The sequence below is a fragment of the Trichechus manatus genome, unplaced genomic scaffold (assembly GCF_000243295.1).
Source record: "Trichechus manatus latirostris isolate Lorelei unplaced genomic scaffold, TriManLat1.0 scaffold00066, whole genome shotgun sequence".
NCBI lineage: Eukaryota > Metazoa > Chordata > Mammalia > Sirenia > Trichechidae > Trichechus > Trichechus manatus.
Window position 1 is genome coordinate 9479363 of NW_004444002.1, and position 22472 is coordinate 9501834.

General features: G+C 51.4%; 1 protein-coding gene across 4 annotated transcripts; it reads left to right on the plus strand.

Moving 5' to 3' along the window:
- The first annotated feature begins 4355 nt into the window (after positions 1-4355).
- Positions 4356-21836, plus strand: SASH3 (SAM and SH3 domain containing 3). Of its 4 annotated transcripts, none has more exons than XM_004379607.2 (8): positions 4358-4597; positions 13763-13858; positions 14412-14558; positions 16224-16365; positions 18213-18361; positions 18503-18712; positions 18869-19019; positions 19538-21836. In XM_004379607.2, exons 1-8 carry the CDS (start codon positions 4541-4543, stop codon positions 19726-19728), a joined length of 1143 nt encoding a protein of 380 aa, XP_004379664.1. In that variant the 5' UTR covers positions 4358-4540; the 3' UTR covers positions 19729-21836. The 4 variants fall into 4 exon arrangements, with proteins under 4 accessions (XP_023590054.1, XP_004379664.1, XP_023590055.1 ...); XM_023734287.1 differs by lacking the exon at positions 4358-4597 and adding an exon at positions 10338-10801; XM_023734286.1 differs by having other exon boundaries at positions 4356-4597; positions 18213-18712.
- Positions 21837-22472: the final 636 nt, after the last annotated feature.

Sequence of the window (22472 nt, forward strand, 5' to 3'; positions counted from 1 at the left end):
ATTTTTCTTTCTGTTGTACGTGAGGTCACCATGAGTCAGAGCTGACTCAGTGGCAACTAAATATCCGATCCATGATCATCTACCAAATCGGAATTGCTTGGGGCGGGGGGGTACCAGTGGAGGCTGCTGTACTTGAATACAGCCTTTGTGTCTTTGGCAGTCTCATGCCCACCTCTGAGCAGTCAGACAGATCTCACAATCTGTGGAAACATCCCTCCCAACACCCCCCACCACACACACACACACACACACACACACACACACACACACACCCTGCAATATTGCTGCTAAATCAAGGCTCTCCTGCCCTGCCTTTATACTTCTGGGCACATCTTTGCAATATTTATCCCAACTTAGATTAAGGATACCTGCTTTATAGGGTTGTAAACAAACAAACAAAAAAAACCAAATCCATTGCCATTGAGTTGGTTCCGACTCATATAGGTTGTAGTGAGGATTACATAATGTTTATGAAGTGTGTAATGTAGTGCTTGGCAAAGAACAAGTGCTGGGCAAACAGAAGCTTGTCACCCCATCTAGGATGTGAGCTCCCAGGTGCAAGGGACCTTGACAGCTATTTATTTTGTATCTCCTCCAAGTGCCTAGCACAAGGCTCTACCCAGAGCAAGCTTCCAAGTCCTGTCTGCTAGCCCACTATCAATTTTAACGTGTCCTTGTTCATCAAAAGGAGCCTGGGTGGCTCAAGCAGTTTGCAATTGGCTGCTAACCTAAAGGTTGGCTGTTCGAACCCACCCAGCTACACCCGGGAAGAAAGGCCTGGCACTGCTTCCATAACATTACAGCAAAGAAAACCCTATGGAGCACTTCTATTGTAACACATGGAGTTGCCCTGAGTTCAATCAACTTGACGCAATGGGTTTGGTTTTTCATTTGTTCACTGAACTACTGACCTGGCTCGCTTCTTTAGTCCAGGGCTCTGTGTACCTGGAACATAATCTATAAAATGCGAATGTGTTGCCCGGAAGGGGAAACGCATTAAAAGTGTTTAGGGCCCATTAGTCAGCTGGGGCTTGACCTAATGGACTCAGGCCAGGGTAACCTGCGGGGAGGGAAAAGTTTGGAGAAGGCAAGTCCGGATGGGGGAGCCCTAGACTCCCAGCGCGGGAGTTGTTGACCAGAGGAGGCAGATCTGAAAAGGAGCTGGAAGGGTGGAACTGAAAACGTTCTCTCTCTTCTGACTTGGGAGCCAGCAGCAAGGGCTGCTTGCCGCTCTCTATTTCTCTCCAAGGTCCCTTCGCCTCCCCTCGCTGCTTTTTCCCAGGCCCCTGCGAGGCCGCTGCTGGTTGCTTTTGAAGACTGCGGTTAGTGTGTGAGCTCTAGTGTGTGAGCTCGACTGGTGCAAACAGGAAGCGGTGCACATCGTGGACGGACGTGGCGCCCCGGCGCAGGCCTGGAAGATTCTGCCAGCGAGGCTCCTGCCACCCGAGCCCAGGGTGTCCCGAGCCCCTGCAGCCGCGTCCCCCCACCCAAGACCCCGCCGGGCTGCCCGCCCACCCCTGTACACAGCAAGCCCCAACGGCCTGATGTGCCACAACCGCTGTCCAGGGCTCCTTAGTTACAACGCGCACACCTCGCCCTGGGCGCGCTGGGAGGGATGGCCGACAGGCAAGCGCAGGCCAGTGGGGAAGCGATTTGGGGACGCGGAATCTTGTATTGAATCGACCCCGTAGGCTGAGTAGAGCCAAAGGAAGTATGATTTCAGTTAGGGGAAGAAGGGCTTGTCTTTCCTGAGCTCACCCTGAGAGAAGGTTGGTGGGAGGGCATGGGACAGGGGCAGGGAAGGAGGTGATGGGAACATCTTGGGAACAGGGGCACTGTCAGCCCAGGATTTCGGGAGTGCCACAGAAGCAAAAGCCTTAAAAAGGCGCATACCTTTTACCTCAGCAATTCCCCTTCTGGAAATTTACCCTAAGGGAAACATTGTGCGTGTGAATTTTTTCCTTAAGGACATTCAGGAAATAGTAAAAAGAAAAAATTTAGACAACCTGAGTTCATCAGTAGGGGTCAGGAATCCCTGGGTGGCCCAAACAGTTAAGGGCTGGACCACTAACCGAAAGGATGGTGGTTCAAAACCACCCAGAGGTGCCTCGTAAGTAAGCCCTGGCAATCTTCTTCCAAAAGGTCACAGCCTTGAAAACCCTATGGAGTGCAGTTCTACTCTGCACACATGAGGTCGCCATGAGTTGGAATCCACTTGGCGGGAACTAACAACAGCAACCCATACAATGTGATGACCAGCAGCCATTACAAATCATGTAGTTGAAGAATATTTCATAGCGTGGGAAAATCTTACTGATACTGTGTTCAGTTTAAAAAGCAGCTACCTACACAGTTTGTGCAGTATGATTTTAAAGCATCTTTGTTGTTGTTGTTGTTAGTTGTCATGAAATCGGATTAGACTTGTGGTCACCTTATGTACAACAAAATGTTGCCTGATCCTGTACCATCTTCATGATTGTTGGTATCGCACGTCCATTGTTGAGGCCACTATGTATTTTTGAGTGCCTTCCAATCTAGGGGGCTCATCTTCCAGCACTATATCAGGCGATATTCTGTTGCAATCCATAAGGTTTTCACTAATTTTCGGAAGTAGATTGCCAGGCATTTCTTCCTAGTCTGTCTTAGTCTGGACTCTCCGCTGAAACCTGCCCACCATGGGTGACCCTGCTGGTATTTGAAATACTGCTGGCCTAGCTTCAGGCATGATAGCAAAGTGAAAGCCACCACAGTGCGACAAACTGACAGACGGGTGGTAGAAAGCAGTTTTTTTTTTGAAGTGTAATTGACCTGTAATAAACTGCACATGTTTAAAGTGTACAATTTAAGTTTTGACGTATGTATACACGCATGAAACCATCACCACAATCAAGATAGTGAACGTATCCATCACCCCCCAAAATTTCCTTGTGCACCTTTGTGATCTCTCCCTCCTGCTTCTCCCCACCCACCCCCAACCACTGGTCTGCTCTCTGTGCAATATAATTTTTGTAAAAAAATATATACATGTACGTAGACAGAGATGCTTAAAACAGAGAAGGCGAGTCACCAAAACTATACGGAAGAGAATTTTGGAGAATTTTTAAATTTTCTTCTTTTTTTGAAGATCTGTGTTGGCTAAATTGTATACGATGAATATGAATTACTTTTTAAATAAGAATAAAGTCTTTAAGTTGTTAAAATACCTGCCACAGATAATCCACAAAGTGAACAACCAAAACTGACTGCACAGGCACACAATAAATGCCTGTTGAATGGGACATTTTCTGGTGTCGTGGAGTTGCCTGCAAATACTTTTCAGCTGTTGTGGTGATGGCTGTGATGGTGATAAATGTATGTGTGATGGCTGAGGGTGTAGATGGTAGGGGTGATTCCTCTAGGTGATGAAGGCTGTAAGTGTGTTAATGGCAACAGGATGGTCGCAGTGATGATGGCTGTCGGGCGATGGCTGAGAGGTTATGGCTGTAGTGATGATGGCTATGGTGATGATGCCCAAGAAGTGATGGCTGTAGGGGTGATGACTGTGAGAGTGAGGGTTGTAAGGGTGAGAGCATCAGTGGAGGTGCTTGACTATGGTGATAGTGTCCATAAGGGTGATGGCCATAAAGGTGATGGTTGTAGGGGTGATGACTATAGGGACGATGGCTGAGAGGTGTTGACTGTAGGAGTGATTGCTCTAGTGCTGATAGCTGCAGATGTACTAATGACAGTGGGGACGGCTGTAGTAAACAATAGCTGTAGGGGTGATGGCTGTAAGAGTGATGGTAGCAGCGGTGATGGTTGCAGGGGTGATGGCTGAGGAGTGTTGACGGTGGGGTGATTGTTCTAGTGCTGATGGCTGTATGTGTGCTGATGGCAGGGGGGATGACTGCAGTGACAACAGCTGTAGGGGTGATGGCTGTAGGAGTGAAGGTAGCAGTGGTGGTGATGGTCGCAGGGGAAATGACTGTACAGGTGATGACCATAGAGGCAATGGTAGTGGTAGTGATGGCTGTGGTAGTGATGGCAGTGATAACTTTGGTGATGTAAGGTGACCAGGAGCATTGACCCAACAGGCAGAAAGACAGTCCAACTTCTGGTTTTTGGATTCTGGTCAGTGAGATAACGTACTTGAGTAGGCCATACAAATCTAGTACATTGGCCACCTCCAGGGAGTCAGAGCAGAAGTACTGGTGATGATTGACATAAGGTGGCAGGGTAGGGACTTTTCTCTGATTGTTCAACCCAAGAGCTGTCTGCATCAGAATCTCTGGAGACTGAAGCTGGGACTTCCTTCCTCCCCAGGGGCCAGCAGGGGCTGCGATTGCCGTAAGAGTAGGTCACGTGGCAGGGCTTCCTGTATGTCGCTGCCGCTGGGTGTCCATGGCCCGCGCCCCCAAGCTGCCACTGCAGCACTCAGAGTGGCAGCCAGAGGTTCGGTCCATGCCATACCCCTTGGACGGTGCTTGCCAGGCTGAGCAAGAGGCCTCTGCTTCTTGACACCTAGGAGAGCAGGGACGGAGTCTCACCAGGGCAGAGGACCATGTTGCGCCGCAAGCCCTCCAACGCCAGCGAGAAGGAGCCCACACAGAAGAAGAAGGTGAGGAGCATCTGTGGGAACTCACTTCTCCCTTCCCCCCCTGTTCTCTCACCCCCATCCCCTCCAGGACTCAGACGTGGGAAGAGGCAAAGGCCCTACGTTGAGTCTGTAGGTGAGGGCCATTCTCCCAGAGGCCAATGGGGCCAAAGCTTACTAGAGTAACAGAAGTCCAGAAGAGACTTAAAATTCTAGAGTAACCGAGTTACAGAAGAGACTCTTAAAAGTCTAGAGTTAAGAAAACTGGACCCTACCATGATGGAATGGAGACCTAAAATAAGAGGCCAGAATCCTAGACTAGAATTCAAGAATTACCAAATATAGTTCTCCAGCTGAATTCTGAGACTGTGTTTCATTCCCTCTCCCCTATGCTGATCTGCCACCACTTCTGCCAGAGCCTGGCCATCTCACTCAAAACGCCCCACCAGTCGCCCATCTTAGAGCCATGATGCTCTCAGGCTCCCGCCCTTTTGCCGTGGCCCAGACGCTGCCCATTTGACTCAGCTCTGTTGCTCTTCAGCATCCCCACTGGAGAGGGCCTGAGGTGATTTCCCAACTCAGGAGAAGGGTCTTCAAACCTGCAGCAGGATGTCGGGGAGCATAAAGTTTCTTCCTAGGTGGGGAGAAATTGTTTGCCAAGAACGAGAAATGAAGCCAGTGAGGTGGTGAGTAGGAGTGAGGGCTGAGGAAGGGAATTTCAGTGAGGCGATTTTAAAGGCCAGGAGAAAAGGAACTGTCGTGGAGGGCTCAGGTGTTCGTCTTCCTGGGGCAGAGGCTGGACTAGAAGTTTCCTTGAAGGCTCTGCCAGATCTAGGATTCCTAGACTTAACTGTTTGATTTGATTCTAGGATTTTCCCAGGCAATCAGCCAGTATATCCTGCATGTCCAGCAGGATTCTAGAACCATCCCAAAGCAGGCCTGAACTAGGTTCAAGAGGCCCAGCCCCAGGCCAAGGTCTGGGGCCTCCAGGCCCTCACCGTGCCCTGCCAGTTTCCCCTGGAGCTCAGCCCAGGTGCCCTGTAGGGAAGCCCCTTGTCGGGGAAGGAGCTCCCTGGTGGAGGCTAAGACAGCTGATAGGCTGAGTCCAGAGGCACTGGGGTGTACATCCTGACCCCTCTCAGGGCCTGGGGTGGCTGCCATTTCCGGCTGTACTCTTCCCACCCCAGCTGCTTCTCTAAGGTTGCAGCGGAGGTGGGTGTGGGTGAGATTCATGAATCTTCACACGGGCTCTGTCACCCCTCCCCAGCACTAGACCCAGCAGGCCTGCCATTGGCTGCTACTCCTTCTTGAGAGAGAGAGCAAGCGAGCAAGTGAGCAAGTGAGCGGGGCCACTTCCCCTTGCTCTCTGGCTGGTGGGGGTGGGAAGCAGAGACTGCTCTAGACACTCCTGGGCCCTAAACCACAGGGGAGCTGAGCTGGAGAAAAGAGTCTGAGAAAGAGCTGTCACTTTGACACTGGGACCCAGTGCCACCTCAGGTGGAGGTGCCCAGGAGCACACAGAAGCTAGAAGTCCCCTTCTACTTTCCCAACATCAATGAATTACCCGGATGCTGTGTTGGGAGGGTGGGTCTCTGGGCTTTCCCCTAGGCCTCTCCCAGGAGAAACCAGGCCCATGTTGCATTCTGAGGTCCACGTCCTGTAGGGGAGGGTAACCCAGGCCAACCCCACTCTACCTCACCCCACCCCTGCCATAGCCAGGATGAGCTTGCCTCCACACACTCTCAAAGCCTCATGCTGTGGAAATTCCCTTAGCCTGAGTGACCTTCCAGACAGCCAAGCGGAGGCGAGAACAAGCCCTCCAGGATGATGGGGTTGTGACGGGGCACCTAATCTAGATCAGGAAGGACGGGGGAGGCCCTGGGGTGAGGTGGGGGGATGCCCTTCAGCTGATTTTTGGAGACATTTTGCCTCCTTCAAAGTCTCTCTCTAGCTGATATTTCATAAGGTAGAAGAGCATCTTCCCCAGCCCAGAGTCAGAGGGCTTAGTCCCATCATGGCTTGCACGGATAACCTTGGGGAAGTCCCTTCCCCTCAGAGGCTGGGGTGACGTAGGGAGGGAAAAGTACACAGGCAAGAGAAGCCTCTCTCTCCTGCCCCTGCTTCTCCTCCTGTGCCTGCCAAATGGAGAGCGTGCTGGGCAGGGGGCAAGAAATCTGAGCTAGAACCCTGTTGCTATCACTTTCTAGAGAGCTGTGGAACCTTGGACAGTTCATTTATCTTCTTCGGGTTTCAGTTTGCTCATCTCTGAAAAAGGGGCTAGCTCCCAATCTCCTCACCTCAGGAGGTTATATGGTTCGCCTGGGACAACAAACGTGAGAAGACTGTGTGGCCCGCAGGCATGCCCACACGAAGGGGTGCATACTGACAGCCTGGGCAGGGCTGGGAGCACACTGCAGAGAGGAACGAGCCACGGTTCTAGCCCTGAAGTTGAATAAACGAGACCTAATAGCACAAAGAGCCACCACTGAGTGAGGGCTCCTCAGGAGCCAGGCACTGTGCTGTGCACTTTTTCCAACTCTTAGCTCATTGACTCCTCAAGACAACCTGAGGTCAGTGCAGATACTGGTATTATCCTTATTTTACACCCGGATCTCAGAGAGGTGAAGGCATTTGCCCAATATCACACAACTAGTAAGCTGCAGAGCAGGGATTCAAGACAAGATTTGTCTGACTCCACGGTCTTAACCATTTCTCTCTCCACTTTCTTGTCACCTCACTGATCTCAGAAGCTCTAGAAAAGTCTAAGGAGCATAAAAGACTCAACTCAACTCATCAGTGGGAGAGTTCTGTAGGGCAGATCCAGATGGCAGTGGAATAAGTGATCTTCCAGACAGCCAAGCAGAGGTGGGAGCAGGCCCTCCAGGATGGTGGGGTCCGGATGGGGCACCTTTCCCAGCTCAAGAAGGATTAGGGAGGCCTCAGGGTCAGGGGGACATACCTCTCGGCTGCTCTTTGGAGACGTTTTGCCTCCTTCAAGGTCTTTCTACATTCTCTTTGATCTGATTTCCCCCAAATGCTAGTGTTGGTGTGTAGGAAGGTAAAGGGATTTGTCCTGAGACTTGCCTCCCTTAAGGATGATCCTACCCCACCTCACTCCCACTTTCCACCACACCCCAGATCTCCCACCAGGGGAAATGGAGAGGAGTGCAGGCTCCTGTTCCAGTGCTCAACTTTTCCCTCCTTGCAGTCTCTTCTTGCCCCTGTTTCGCCCATTCCCACCACACTACTTCCCCCCATGTTTCCCTTCCTTCAGCACCCCTCCGGCCAGGACACACGCACCACCAGCATGCACTTAGTCTTGTCGGTAGCTCCCTATCGCCCACAGGGTAAGGCCCAAGATCCTTAGCATGGCTGGCACAGACCTTCCTGGCCTGGCCCCTGCTTACCTTTTCTGCTCCACCTCCCACCACTCCCGTTTGCATACTCATTCCTTCACACGAGGAATGGCTCAACTCTCTCTTGTTCAGACCCTTCCACCCTCCACCTGGAGAAACCCTGGTTCCCCTTCATGCCCCAGCTCAAATGTGCCTCCTCCATGAAGCCCTCCTGAGGCCTTCCTCCTCCGTACTCTCACTTGCTCTCCTTGTAGCTCTGTGCAGATGCCACCCACATCGGCACTGCACTCAACTCACTTCTATACTGGTGGGCTACTTCCTGAGCTCTGAGGGGGTGTGAGCACAGCACCATGCACAGGCTTCCAGAAACACAGACCTGGGTTTGGACCCCTGCTCTTCCTGCTGCTACCTGCTGATCATTTCTCTGAGACTCAGTCTTCTCAGCTGTGAAGTGGGAATGGAACAAGGCGCTGTGGTGAGCGGGTGCACCCTGAAGCGCTTAGCAGAGTTCCGGGTACAGGGGAGGTGTTTAACCCCCTCAGATTAGCTTCCTGGGAGTGCCATAACAAAGGACCACAGACTGGGTGGCTTAAAACAATAGAAATTTATTCTCTCACAGTTCTAGAGGCTAGAAGCCCAAATTCACAGTGCCGGCAGGGCCATACTCTCTCCGAAGGCTCTAGGGAAGAGTCTTCCTTGTCTCTTCCAGCTTTTGGTGGCCCCAGGCGTTCCTTGGCTTGTTGCAGCATAACTCTCTGTCTCTGTCTTCACATGGCCATCTTCCCTCTGCATCTGCCTGTGTCCGTGTCTCTTCTTCTCTTTTTATAAGAGCACCAGTCATAGTGAATGGCATAGTGGTTAAGAGCTCGGCTGCTAACCCAAAAGCTGGCAGTTGGAATCCACCAGCCACTCCTTGGAAACCCTATGGGGCAGTTATGCTCTGTCCAGTAGGGTCGCTATGAGTCGGAATCAACTCAATGGCAATGGGTTGTGTTTTCTTTTTTTTTTTTTTCCTATTCCAGTCTGACCTCGTGTTAACTTAACTAATTACATCTTCGAAGACCTTATTTCCAAATAAGATCACAGTCACAAGTACAGAAGGTTAAGACATCAACATATCTTTTTTTTTTTTTTGAGGTAAAATATATATAACATAGAATTTACCATCTTAACCATTTTTAAGTGTACAGTTCAGTGGCATTGATTACATTCACTATGAACGTGCCTTTTGTGGGGGCACAAATCAACCCATAACACCCCTCGTTTCTGGATTCCTTCCCCCACACATAGGCCAGTGCCGGCGCCCAGAGGGTGCTCGGTGTATGACTTTTACACTGAAGGAGCTGACAGGGCAGTTGCAGAGACACCTGGAAGAGCCAAGATTGCTTAGGAGGCAGGGGAAGGGGGTCCCAACCATGCAGGGTGAGACTCGAGGGCACGTCAGGGGAGGCCATCTGCAGGGAGGCAATGCCTTTTAAACTGGATTCAAACAATCTTTTTTAGATGTAGTATTTTTACTATAGTAATATATATGTATGTATATATATACCATAATAAAATGTATAGGAGTCCTTGGGTGGCACAGTTAAGTACTCGACTACTAGCCGAAAGGTTGACTATTCAAACCCACCCCGAGGTGCCTCAGAAGGCAGTCCTGGTGATCTGCTTCTGAAAGGTCATTACTTGGTCCCTTACCCCAAGGGTAGCCACTATCCTGACTTCTAACAGCACACATTAGTTTTGCTGCTTTTTTTTTTTTTAATTGTGCATTGGGTGAAAGCTTACAGAGCAAATTAGATTCCCATTGGATAGTTTATACATAAAGTGTTCCGTGACATTGGTTTCATTCCCCATAATGTGTCAGCACTTGCCCCATTTCCGCCCTGGGTTCCCTGTTTCCTTTCGTTGGGATTGTCTACCCCTTCCTGTCTTCTCATCTTTGCTTTTGGGCAAATTGTTGCCCTTTTGAGCTAGTATAATTGATTGTTCTAAGAAGCACGTTCCTCTCGGGTGTTATTGTTTATTTTATAGGCCTGTCTACGGTTTGGCTGAAAGGCAGTCTCTGGGAATGGCTTCAGTTACCGTTCAGAAGGGTGTCTTAGGGCCATAGTCTCGGGGGTTACTCCAGTCTCTGTCAGACCAGTAAGTCTGGGCTTTTTTGTGAATTTTGATTTTTTTGTTCTACAATTTTTCTCTTGCTCTGTCTAGGACCCTCTGCTGTGATTGGAGTCAGAGCGGTTGGTAGGGGTAGCTGGGCACCATCTAGTTCTTCTGGTCTCGGGGTGGTGTCGGCTGTGGTTCATGTGGTCCGTTAGTCCTTTGCACTAATTGCTCCCTGGAGTCTTTGGTTTCCTTCACTTTCCTTTGCTCCAGATGGGAAGAGACCAACAGTTGTGTCTTAGATGGCCACTTGCAAGCTTTTAAGACCCCAGATGCTACTCACCAAAGTAGGATGCAGAACATTGTCTTTCTGAACTATGTTATGCCAGTTGGTGTAGATGTCCCCCCAAATCTGTGGTCCTTTGCCTTTGAGCCTAGGATCTTCATCCCACAAGGTGTTTGGTTAGGTTTGCGGTTTTAAAAATTTTATATATGTGGAACCATACAGTCTGTGCTCTTTTGTGGCTGGCCCCCTTTGCTCAACATCCTATTTTGAGACTCATCCATATTGTGGGGGACAGTTGTACTAATCTCATTGCTGCGTACTGTTCTCTTATATGACTGTACCATAATTAATTTGTTCATTCTACAGTTGATAGGTACCTGGGTTGTTTTCAGTTAAACTGGATTTTGAAGGAGGGGAGAAACTATGGTTGACAGACAGAAGGGAAGAATGTTCCAGGTGGGGAAATGCCCTGATAAGAGCCTGGAGGTGGGTCACATGAAAAGCTAAGTTTGAACTCACATTTGACCAGGGATAGTTATGTACCAGGCACTGTTCTAAGCGTTCTGTGTGTACCCACTCATTTCATCCTCACAATACCCCTATGAGGTTGGTGCTACGGCCTTTGTTTTACTGACGAGGAAACAGAAGCCCAGAGAAGTCAAGTAACTTACTCAGGTTTGCACAGCTAGTAAATGGCAGAACAAAGATTTGCACCCTTGCCATCTGAAACCATGTGAAGAAACTGAGGCTCAGAGGGGTTAGGTAACTTGCCTAAGGTCACACATCCCAGAGTTGAACTCAGTAATGTCTGATGCCAGAAATGTAGCTCCATCCAAGAGGCCCACATACTCCCCTTAAAACATAGAAGAGGGGCCGACAGTGCACAACAGTGTATGTGACCTCTAGGAAGCCCTCACCCCAAAGGAAGGTCAGGCAGAAATAAAAAGGGACTCCAAGTTTTCAAGTCATCCTTGGATGGGGTCACTTCAGGGTCATTATAAAGGCACTCAGAACATTTGGGGCTGCCCCTGAGGGTGGAGGTAGGCCCATTAAAAGGACACCCTGGCTGCCCCCTACCCTTAGTCATCCAAAGAACCCGCATAATCCTTTCCACTTCCCTGGGCTGAGGAGAGGCCAGCTGGGCTCAAGCCCCAGCACCATCTCCATGGCCCCTTTGATTGTCCCCTCCCACTTTGTGGGAAAGCTGGTAATGATGGGCCCTAAAACAGGATCCTGGGAGCCAAAGGCCACTCCTCCCAGCCCTCAGACGGTGGATTACTGACAGGAAAAAGCCAAGGGAAAGAGCTGCAATTAGAGGGCAGCCGGGCAGTGAGTTTACTCTTCCACAACAAACCCTACCTCCGGCTCCACATTTGCCCTCCAGCTTGCTTTCCAGGCTCACTCATCCCTCAGGCTTCAGGGGTGACTCCCAGCCTCCTGGTCTACAGAGCAGTCTGAAGGGTGGTGGAGGGAAGGCCACAATAGCCCCCATCAGTCTATAAATAGCAGCCCAGCCCGCCCTCCTTAGGCTCAGGCTAGCTCAGTGCCCACCCTCTCTCTATTCCCTCTTTTCCATGCAATAAGAGGAGGAAGTTATCCCGGCAGCTGCATCCTAGCTATACAAGGGGAGGAAATAAGTGGGAGATGGAGGAGAGAAGGGGAAAGAAAGGGAGAAAAAGAGGAAAGACTAGTGGCAGGAGAAAACCAAGGAAGGAGGATGGAGGTGATGTGTGGGAACAAGAACAGTCACCCCACGGTCAGACTTACCCCTTCCTACCCCCATTCACAGCCCCTTTTCCCAGCTCCCCACTGTAGCGCATAAGAGCCTTTCTGACTGAGGCTGCAGGTGCCACACCCGTGAGGTCCTCATGGTGGTAGCGTTGGCTTGGCCTGACCGCTAACCTAGTTTCTGGTCAACTACCTTTGTGGGCCCTCTAGGAATGTGTGGCCCCTGAGCCCTGACTGCTGCCTTGGCTTTGGTTAAGACCCACTGAGAGTGCTAAACTGCTACACTGCAGTCCCCAGGAGTTGGGGCCAATTGTTTGTGTGTTGGGAGCAGAGTGGCAGGTGATATTGCCCCTGCCCTGGAAGCTTGTCATTGGACCCCCCCTCCCATTTAGTAGGAAAGAGGATGTGAAACTTTCAGCTTTGTGTGAGTTTGGGGCTTCAGTTCCTCAAGCCCTTATCTCGGGTGTCTGCAGTCTATCCCACTCTATCTGTCTGGCCATCTGTGAACCCTGGTTCCTGTGTGTATCTTCTGGTCTTGACTGTTTAGCTTGATACAGGTTCAGCCTCAACTTCTTGTGTCCAAAGCCTGCCCTCCTTACCTACCTTGCCCTGGTTTCTGGCTGCTATCTTGGCATGTGCATGAATATACAGTTAAGAAAGCTCATTTCCTGAAAACAGCATCATCAACAAAACAATCGGTCGTGCCTAAAAGTTTGAACACAGGAAAACACCAAGAGTAGCCACTCATCACGTTAGTGGCTAAGGTTAAAAGCTGATATGAATAAAGAGAAAATGGTGATTTTCTTTTACTAAATTAGCCCCAAGTATTTGTGTCCCAAATCTTTGGGCACCTTCTGTGAATAAGCCTCTGCTGTACTATGAGTCGGAATCGACTCGACGGCAGCAGGTTTAGGTTTTTGGTGGTTTACCAGTAACTGTAATGCGAGGTCTTGCTGGCTTCTAGTGGGATTGCCTAGCTCTTCTTGAGACACAGATTTATCAGCCTGGAGGCCCCAGTATGTTTAGCCCTATCAATGTGATTGGAGACCATGCTCAAAGCACGCCAGAGCCACAGGGTTTGGGAGAGAGATTTACTCTTAGTTATGTAAAGGTAGGAGTCTCTGGGCAGTGCAGATGGTTAACACACTCAGCTGCTAACCAAAAGGTTGGAGTTTTGAGTCCACTGAGAGACACCTCAGAAGAAAGGCCTGGTGATCTACTTCCAAAAAATCAGCCATTGAAAACCTCATGGAGCACAGTTCTACTCCGACACATGGGGTCACCATAAGTCGAAACTGACTCCACAGCAACTGGTAACTGGTATATAAAGGTGATATTCTTGTATGCGCTGAGCTATGTCTTTAGTAATAGAAATATATTTACTCTGACTCATTTAGCCTTTCACTCTAGGGTTCTAGGGTTATAAACACCCAGATTCAGGTACTGGTGGAAATTTGGGCTTAGTCTGAGGCCTGGGCAGGAGCTTGGTCTGTGGCAAGGTCAGGGGCTCATTCAAGGCTGAAGAACAGCAGGAAGCCAGGTAGCTATAAGGACATCTTGGTGTTTCACCTCATTCCCTCTGTGCCCTCTGGCCACATGTGGCTCTGCCCAGCCCTGGGGTATGGGGGGGGGATGAGGGGGTGGGTGATGGTGGGGAACAGAGCTTTCCTTGGGCAGTCATTTCAATGCCACTGATTTCAACACCTCTGCTTCTTCCAGCTGTCACTTCAGCGCTCCAGCAGCTTCAAGGATTTTGCCAAGTCCAAGCCCAGCTCCCCTGTGGTGAGCGAGAAGGAATTTAATCTGGATGATAATGTGAGTTTCAGAGCCTCCTTGGGGGATCTGGCTGCAGGCCCTGGATAGGGAAGTGTGGGGGTAGGAGAGGGGATTTTAGGATTGTTGGGGTGAGGCCTCCCTGAACACAGAAGCCCAGCTCTCCCGCCCACCAAGATTCTAGTCCCTAAGAAGTGACCTGAATTCTTTCATGTTACGAATTAAAGAGGCCCCTGGCAGAGGATGGAGGCTAAGGACAGGACTTGTTGTTGTGTGCTATCAAGTTGATTTCAACTATAGCGACCCCATGTGACAGAGTAGAACTGCTCCATAGGGTTTGTTGGCTGTAATCACCAAGTCTTTCTCCCATGGAGCCACTGGGTGGGTTTGAAGCCCCAACCTTTAGGTTAGCAGCTGAATGGAATGCTTAAATAACCACTGCAGACAGGGCTAGTGTTAAGGTTTAAGGGGATGGGGGCCTCTCAATCCCATCCCTTCTAGCCTCAGCTATGAACAGAAGGCCTCCTTCTGCCTCCATGTTCTGGACCCAGGCAGGGCCACTAGGGTCCCTGTACCTCTCTCTTTGTTTCCATAGATTCCGGAAGATGACTCAAGTGTTCCTACTCCAGAGGATGCTGGGAAGAGTAGCAAAAAGCTGGGGAAAAAGTGGAGGGCAGTGATTTCGAGAACCATGAACAGGAAGATGGGCAAGATGATGGTGAAGGCCCTGTCGGAGGAGATGGTGAGGCCTGGGGGGCAGAGGCGGGGGGGGGCAGGATATAGGCACCATTCTGGCAGGATGTGAACGTGGCTACCTTGACAGCCACTGCTCAGGTATGACACCTGAAAACCCTATTAAATACAAGAAGGGAGGTCACATGGGACGGGGAGCTCACGCTGTGCCATGGACATCAAAGCAGGGCACAGTCCTGAGGGAGCAGGACTCTGGCTGGAAGGGATGGGGTTTGAGGAGAGATGAAAGTCTGGGGAACAGAAGCTTCCTGGGAAGGCGGGCATGAGGGGAGGGGCCGCTGAAAGGGAGATGAGATTGCCTGAGGCCAATTCATCCACCGAAAAGTTTTGCTTGGAACTAGCTCCTGGGATTGAGAGGGCCTGACTTGAAGAGACTCCCAGGGTGAGAAAAGAGATGAGCCTGGCTTCTGTTCAGGGAGGAAGGATGGCACAGACATAGCTGTAGGGCAGGCATATCCCAAGTAGCTTAAAAGCACACAGTGAGTCTGGTGTGCTTGTGGCTCTTTCAGAAGACGTTGAGGCCATGGTGTGCTGGAGCCGGCTTGTACCAGCTCATACCAGCTCGCAAGAGTCATTGGTCAAATTTTCAGGAATTTTTCGAGCCAGTTGTTAAACACAGCCATTATGAAAAATTAAAATTATATATACCTACAATTAAACTAATTATATTAAAAAGTAAGATAATAAGTACTCAAAACTCATCACTTCCTAATTCTTGTACTACATTTACTATCATCTATGCTCTTGAGGGAAACTCTGGTGGCGTAGTGGTTAAGAGCTTGGCTGCTAACCGAAAGGTTGGCAGTTCAGATCCACCAGGCGCTCCTTGGAAACGCTATGGGGCAGTTCTACTCTGTCGTATAGGGTTGCTATGAGTCGGAATTGACTCGATGGCAACGGGTTTTTCAATGCTCTGGAAGTTATTTGCATCCATAGTATCTGTGTGGTAGAAATACTCCATAATGCTGTGCTGCTGTGCATCTCTTCCTGGCTCCTCCTTCAGTGTCGTCACAATGGGAGCCTGACACAGGCGATGGTGGGGAGTATTTACAACTGGGAATTGGCAAACGCTACAAATCAGGGCTTTGTAGAGAGCCGGTTGTTAAGAGTTCCCAGCACACCACTGTACTGAGGTGCATTGAGGAGGTAGGAGCATGAGTTCTGGAGTCAGGCTGACTCCACTTACTGCTGAGTGACCTTAGGAATTTACTCCTCCTCTGTGAACTCAGGGCAATCATAGCACTTACCTTAAAGTGTCACTGTGAGAATGAAATGAAATGACAGGCATGCACATTGTTAGAAGTACAGCCAAAAGTAGTTCTTCTCCGGCACCATTGTCTGCTTGACTGCCCTAGCACCAGCCCTGAGTCCAGGCTCTGCCATCATGACCTTTTCTGCGTGAACATTAGCACTTTAAGCTGACAAAGCACATTCACATAGCACCTAGGCTGAACCTCATTCCATGAGGCAGACAGGGCAGGGACTGTCGTTCCCATCTTACAGAAGAAGAAACTAGGGCTCAGAGAGTGACATACAGTATTGAGCCAGGCCCCAGCTCCTCCATGAGCCTGGGCCCTTTTCTCTGCACTTGGGGCTGCCCCATGTGTCCCCAGCCCAGGCTGCTCGGGACTTCCTGCCTCCCCTTCCCCTGCAGGGAGACCCTCTGGAGGAGGGCTCAGCCTCCCCGACGTCTCCAGACTACAGCCTGGACAGCCCCGGGCCGGAGAAGATGGCGCTGGCCTTTTCTGAGCAGGAGGAGCGAGATCACCCCACACTGAGCCGCCAGGCATCCACGGGTGAGTAGGGGGTTTGGGGGACTCCTGCTGGTCTAGAAGGAAGGGCTGGGTTAGGGCCACACAGGTGGGCTGTCTAGGAGAAGGGTAAGAGAAAAATGAACCTTTACTCTTTGCCTACTGAGAACTTTCCCAGTCCTCTTCATGTTCTATCTTCACAACAACCCCATGGGGCTGGTGCTATTTTTATCCCCAGTTTATTGATGGGGAAACTGAGGCTCAGGGAGGTTAAGTGGCTTGCCCAGGATGACCCAGCTAGTGAGTGGCAGTGCCAAAACTTGAACTCAGATCTGCCCTAGAGAAGCTTCTACTTGCTGTCCCCAGGCCCTGCAGGGGCCCAAGGGTAGAGAAAGAGCCTCATTGCCCTCTTGGACCAGCCCATTTCCACCCATTTCCTTCCAAGGGGAGCTAGAGGTTACAGCTCCCTGACCCTCCGACATCCCAGGCTGAGGGTTGGAGTGGGGTCTCCAGCTGTGAAGACTCAGCCTCTTGGACCTCAGACCTTGGTTTGCCAGGCTCAGGGTGCCACTTGGCATGTTCTAGAAGTCATTGGGGCTGGGCACGAGGTTCTGGCAGCCCTGCCTGGAGGAGAGCTTTGGGCCCTGGGCTGCAGCCCTGTAGGGGTACTGCCTTTCTCACCTCTCAGGGGCTGGCCTGTGATCACATTCCAAGTTCTCTGCTCTTTCTCTGGCTCCACAGACTCTTCCCTGCCCCACTGAAACCACTTAAAATGCCCCTCATCCTGCCCTTCCCAAGGAGAAAGAGCCCGTCTGAGTTTCCATGTGACATTGTGCCTAAACACTGAGTCTTTTCAAGTACAGAAAGTAAAATACTAATGCAGAGTGTGGCTTCCTGGGTGTCAGGAGGCCTGGAGTCTAATGGACACAGTGCTGCCCATTACAAGGCCAGAGTCCTTGGACAGGTCACTTTGACTGTCTGGCCTCACTTTTCCTCATCTGTTCATTGGGGTGTTGGCCCAGTTGGTCTCCGGAGGCCCTCCCAATTTACCCATTCTTTGGTCTGTGAGCTGTTTATCCTGCTGTCGACTATTTCCATGTCTGAGGCCTTAGAGGTGAAGCTGTGCTCCCGCAGGGCAGCCAAGGGGATGGGTCAGAACCAGTGGCATCACTAGGGAGGTGGGGGGGGTACAGGCCCCCCTGGGTGACACTGTCAGAGAGGTGACACCAAAATGACCGTCTATAAAAATATCCCTGTAGTTAGTTATAACAACAAAAACATTTTTCATAAGCCCAGCTTACATGTATCAATATACCTACAAGGCTAAAACTTTATGCTAATTTACTTTTTGAACCTTCTAATGCGCTCCAGTCAGAGCTGTCATTATTACGTAATTACAATGACACTTCAAATTACGTCATCCTCTGCACACACTACAAGCACACGCTATTGTTTTCGTTGCTGCCAGTGTTTCTATAGTTGCTGATTTTGTCAAATTTTCTGGTGTTTTAGTTACGATATTGTGGTAATTAATATTTGTGAACCTCTATCAATAACTTTTTTGTGAATAAGTAGTAATTAAAGGAAAAGAAGTACAGGAATTACCATTGACAAGTAACATTAGTTCAAAAAACATGCCTAGGGATTCTGTATGGTCTGGTATGGGAGGAGGTCCCTGTGGCGGGGGGGTGGGTGACACCATGAGTTACTGTACAGGCTGACACCAACCCTAGTGATGCCATTGGTCAGAACCCCTTCCACAGCGCGAGACTTGCCAGAGCTTAGCTTTCTTCCCCAGCACGTGTCCCTGGGATTTCTCGCCAGCCCTTCAGGAAGGCACATGCTAGGCACTGAATCAAAGGTGACCCTCCTCGCTACCCCATCTCCTGCAGGCAGTGAGCTCTGCAGCCCCAGCTCAGGCTCTGGCAGCTTCGGGGAGGACCCACCTGCCCCCCAGTACACAGGGCCCTTCTGTGGCCGGGCACGCGTCCACACCGACTTCACCCCCAGCCCCTACGACCGTGACTCGCTGAAACTGCAGGTAAGGTTGGCCTCTGGGCTCCTCTTGAGCCTGGCAGGCTGGACTCAGAAAGGAGACCAGATGGAGAGGGTAGTACAGTGTTGGCAGAGGCCAGGGAAGCACCTGTCCTCTCTCAGACCCTGCTCTCCTCTCCGCACACAGAAAGGAGATGTGATTCAAATCATCGAAAAGCCGCCTGTGGGCACATGGCTGGGCCTGCTCAATGGCAGGTTGGGCTCCTTCAAGTTCATCTACGTGGATGTGCTGCCCGAGGAGGCCGTGGGGCCTGCCCGCCCGAGCCGCCGGCAGAGCAAGGGCAAGCGGCCCAAGCCTAAGACCCTGCACGAGCTGCTAGAGCGAATCGGCCTGGAGGTGCGAGCTCAGGATGGCCTTCCCAGGGCCCCGGAAGCCAGTACCAAGGGAGACCCACTTGCCCCAGGGATGGGGGCCCGGGGACATTAGCTGTGCAAGCCCCTCAGCAGGGGTGGGTGTAAGTGGCCACGCCAGTAACCTATCTTCGGCCCACAGGAGCACACGTCCACCCTGCTACTCAATGGCTACCAGACACTGGAGGACTTCAAAGAGCTGCGGGAAACACACCTCAACGAGCTGAATATTGTGGACCCCCAGCATCGGGCCAAGCTGCTCACGGCGGCGGAGCTGCTGCTGGACTATGACAGTGAGTGGGCCCCGGAGCGGGTGGTGGGCATGGGTGCCGCTGCTGTTCTCTGCCCCCAGACTGCACTCTGCTGTGGGGCTCTCCTGCGGTGGGGAGGAACTTGCTCCACTTGAATTCAAGCCTCAGGGAGGGTTTGTGGGACAGAGGGGCTTTAGGGATTATCAGGTCCAGCCCTGCCTTTGATCAAAGGGAACACAAAAGGCCAGAGAAGGCAAGGCAGCAAAGCTAAGTAATAACAGAGCCGGGATTCAAGCCCAGTTTTCCTGGCTCCTAGCTTAGTGCTGATGATGTTTGGGCTTCTGGGCCATGCAGGTGGCCTGGAAACCACCCCAACTTGCTTCCAAGCGGGTGTGGAAGGCAGGGGTGGTGGTGGGTGCCCAGAAGGAGAGACACTGCTGACAGTGGGCTTCCCAGCATCCCCACCCCCACACAGAGGCTTCCCAGGGCTTCCAATCGCCCCCCCCCAGCTGAGGACCAATCCCCCCTATATTCTGTCTCTCCTCCCTCGCCCCTGGCAGCGGGCAGCGAGGAGGCAGAAGAGGGCGCTGAGAGCAGCCAGGAGCCAGTGGCGCACACAGTTTCAGAACCCAAGGTGGACATCCCGCGAGACTCGGGCTGCTTCGAGGGCTCAGAGAGCGGTCGCGATGAAGCAGAGCTGGCGGTCACCGAGGAGCAGCTGCACGGCCTCTCCTTGGCTGAGACATCTTGAGGTGGAGGCGGCAGTGCAGGCCGAGGCTGGGCCCGAGCTGCACGGGCCACGGGGATGGGCCTGGCCTCCTGTGGTGGCCCGGGCCCCGAGGACTGACCCCAAGCCTGGCCCTGCTTCTCAAGGGGCACTAGGGCTACAGAGGCCCGGCCTAGGCCCTACAGGCTCGGTTGAGCGGATGAGGGGCCGCCTGAGGGCACATCGAACCACCAGGAGCCCTCTCTTCACCAGCTACTGATAACAAAGCCCCTCTTGGCACCGCCCACTTCCCAGCCATAGCCATGGCCATATCAAGTGGGGCGCCAAGGGACCACCCCCATGTCCCTCACCATCAAGGCCCCCAAACCCTCCTCGCCCCTGTCACACTGCTCCTGCAAAGGGCACCAAGTCAGTGTTTCAGGTCGTCTCAAAACTCGAGGGAAGATGGCTGTTGAAAAGGACTCGAATTTACTCAGGTAAATCCAGATTTCTCCAAATGAGGTTTGAAGAAATCCATGTGTGTCCACTCTCCTTCTCCTTAACCTTCGTAGAGGTTTGACCACTAAATCACTATGTGAGCTGAGCTGAGTGCCTCTAGGCCTAGGACTGGTCAGAGTTGCAACAGAGGGTCTCTGAGGGCCTTGCCAGCTCTGACATTCTGTGACATTAAATGTCTCCTCTCCTGTTACCTGTGGCCCAGGACACCAGTGGGGTTTATTGACGGTCTGGAGGAGCCTCTGGCTCCCAAATGAAATGGCTCCTCCCACTCACCCATTTCGTGCCTCCCCACTAACTAAGGCCATGCTGCAACTCCCCCAGCTTGAAACCATGCTCATACCTCAGACAGTGCCTACCCTCCCCTTCCATTCCTGGTCCCCTCAAACGTGACTTCCCCCCAGGTTGATGGCAGATGCTCAGACCTGCCTTCCAAGGACAGAGCTGCCCCTATGTACCAGATGCACGTCTGGGCCTAGACTTGGCCACTTGTGTGGGTCCTTATAAGCAAAGAAAGCACTAAGCTTGACATTGGAGAGTCCACTACCCCAATTTTACTTTGCTAAAGGTTTTGGTGTACCCTGAGCTCCAGAAGGGAGCCCTGGTGGCACAGTGGTTAAGAGCTCGGCTGCTAACCAAAAGGTCGGCAGTTCGAATCCACCAGCTGCTCCTCTTTGGAAACCCAATGGGGCAGTTCTACTCTGTCCTATAGGGTCGCTGTGAGTCAGAATCCACTGGACAGCAACGGGTTTTGAGCTCCAGAAGTGGAGGGAGATTATCTGTTAGTTGGGGGCCTTGACCCCAATACCAAGTCTTTCCCCTGATTCCCCAGAGTATCCCTTCCCTGGTGTCCAGCCGACCTGTGGACAAACAGTGCCCACTACATCTACGACTGCCTGCTTAGTGGACACACTTCTTGACTTGTTACCAGGGACTTCGGTAAAAGCTAGCTTTGGGAAAGGGGTTGAGTGTAAATATGAGGGGGGTGGTGGAGGGAGCATGTTAGTAGCAATAAAGTACATAGGTAGAACTGAATTACTGTCTCCAGTTGTCTTCCTAATGGAGAGAGGTTGGGAGGGACAAACCGTTTCCTTCAAAACTGGCCTTCAACAAAAATGTTCCTCCATTGTCCTTTCAGGACCATTTTCCCTTCCCTAAAGATGCTCAGAGTCCCTGACCCTGCTGACTGAAAGCTCTAGTTTGAAGCCCTAGCTGGCTCTGCCCATCCCTCTAACCAGCTCTCCTCAGAACAGGGCTCCAGCTCCCATGGACCCAAGGCCTGGCTGAGATCTGAGATTAGGGGTCACTAATTCCCTCTTCCCATCATTGTTCATTTTAACAAGAGCCTTGAAGACCTTAACCCCAGTGAGGAAGGACCTGCAATGGGAGGCTGCCAGGGTTCAAGAAGGGGAGACTTAGGTTTAGCAGGTCCTTTCCTCTGTGGCTACCTTTTCCCGGGCCCCACCCTATGCCCACTGAAGCTACACCATCTCCTGGGAGGTGCGATGGAGACAAAGACGTCTAGTTTCCTTTATTTACGAGCATTATCTGCACTTGTTGTTGTTAGCTGCTGTCGAGTCGGCCCCAACTCATGGCAGCCCCATGCACAATGGAAGGAAATGCTGCCTGATTCTTCATCCCCAAGATCAGTTGTAGGCTGGACCATTGTGATCCATAGAGTTTGCATTGGCTTATTTTCAGAGGTAGATCACCAGTCCATCTTAGCCTGTCAGCTCCACTGAAACCTGTTCAGCATCATAGCAACACACAAACCTTCACTGACAGATGGGTGGTGGCTGCACATGAGGTGCACTGGCCAGGAATCAAACCCAGGTGTCCCTCATGGAAGGTGGGAATTCTACCACTGAACTTGCTGTTGAGTGCACTCTGACTCATGATAACCCCGTGTGTGTCAGAGTAGAACTGTGCTCCATAGGGTTTTCAATGGCTAAGTTTTCAGAAGTAGATCACCAGGACTTTCTTCTGAGGCATCTCTGGGTGGCTTTGAACCTCCCATCTTTCAGTTAGCAGCTGAGTATGTTAACAGTTTGTACCATCCAAGGACTCCCATCACCCAAGAGAGAGCTGCCACCAGGGTGAGGTGAGGCAACTCTGCTCCCAGGTCTTATTCCTCAGCTGTACTCATCCTGTCCTTAGAGACTATGGGCATCAAGAAAATGGAAAATAAAAGTCCTATCCTCACCAAATAGACAAGGAAGCCCAAACAGCTTCAAGTCCCAAACGGCACTGAATAATTGCCATCATTTAGTGAG

Excerpts from the sequence above, each read along its gene's own strand:
- SASH3 (XM_023734284.1), top strand. The coding sequence starts at position 10,739 with ATGGTTGACAGACAGAAGGGAAGAATGTTCCAGGTGGGGAAATGCCCT. Across the intron at positions 16,366-18,212 it reads GAGCCGCCAGGCATCCACGG|GCAGTGAGCTCTGCAGCCCC; the intron begins GTGAGTAGGGGG and ends CATCTCCTGCAG. Across the intron at positions 19,020-19,537 it reads GCTGCTGCTGGACTATGACA|CGGGCAGCGAGGAGGCAGAA; the intron begins GTGAGTGGGCCC and ends CGCCCCTGGCAG.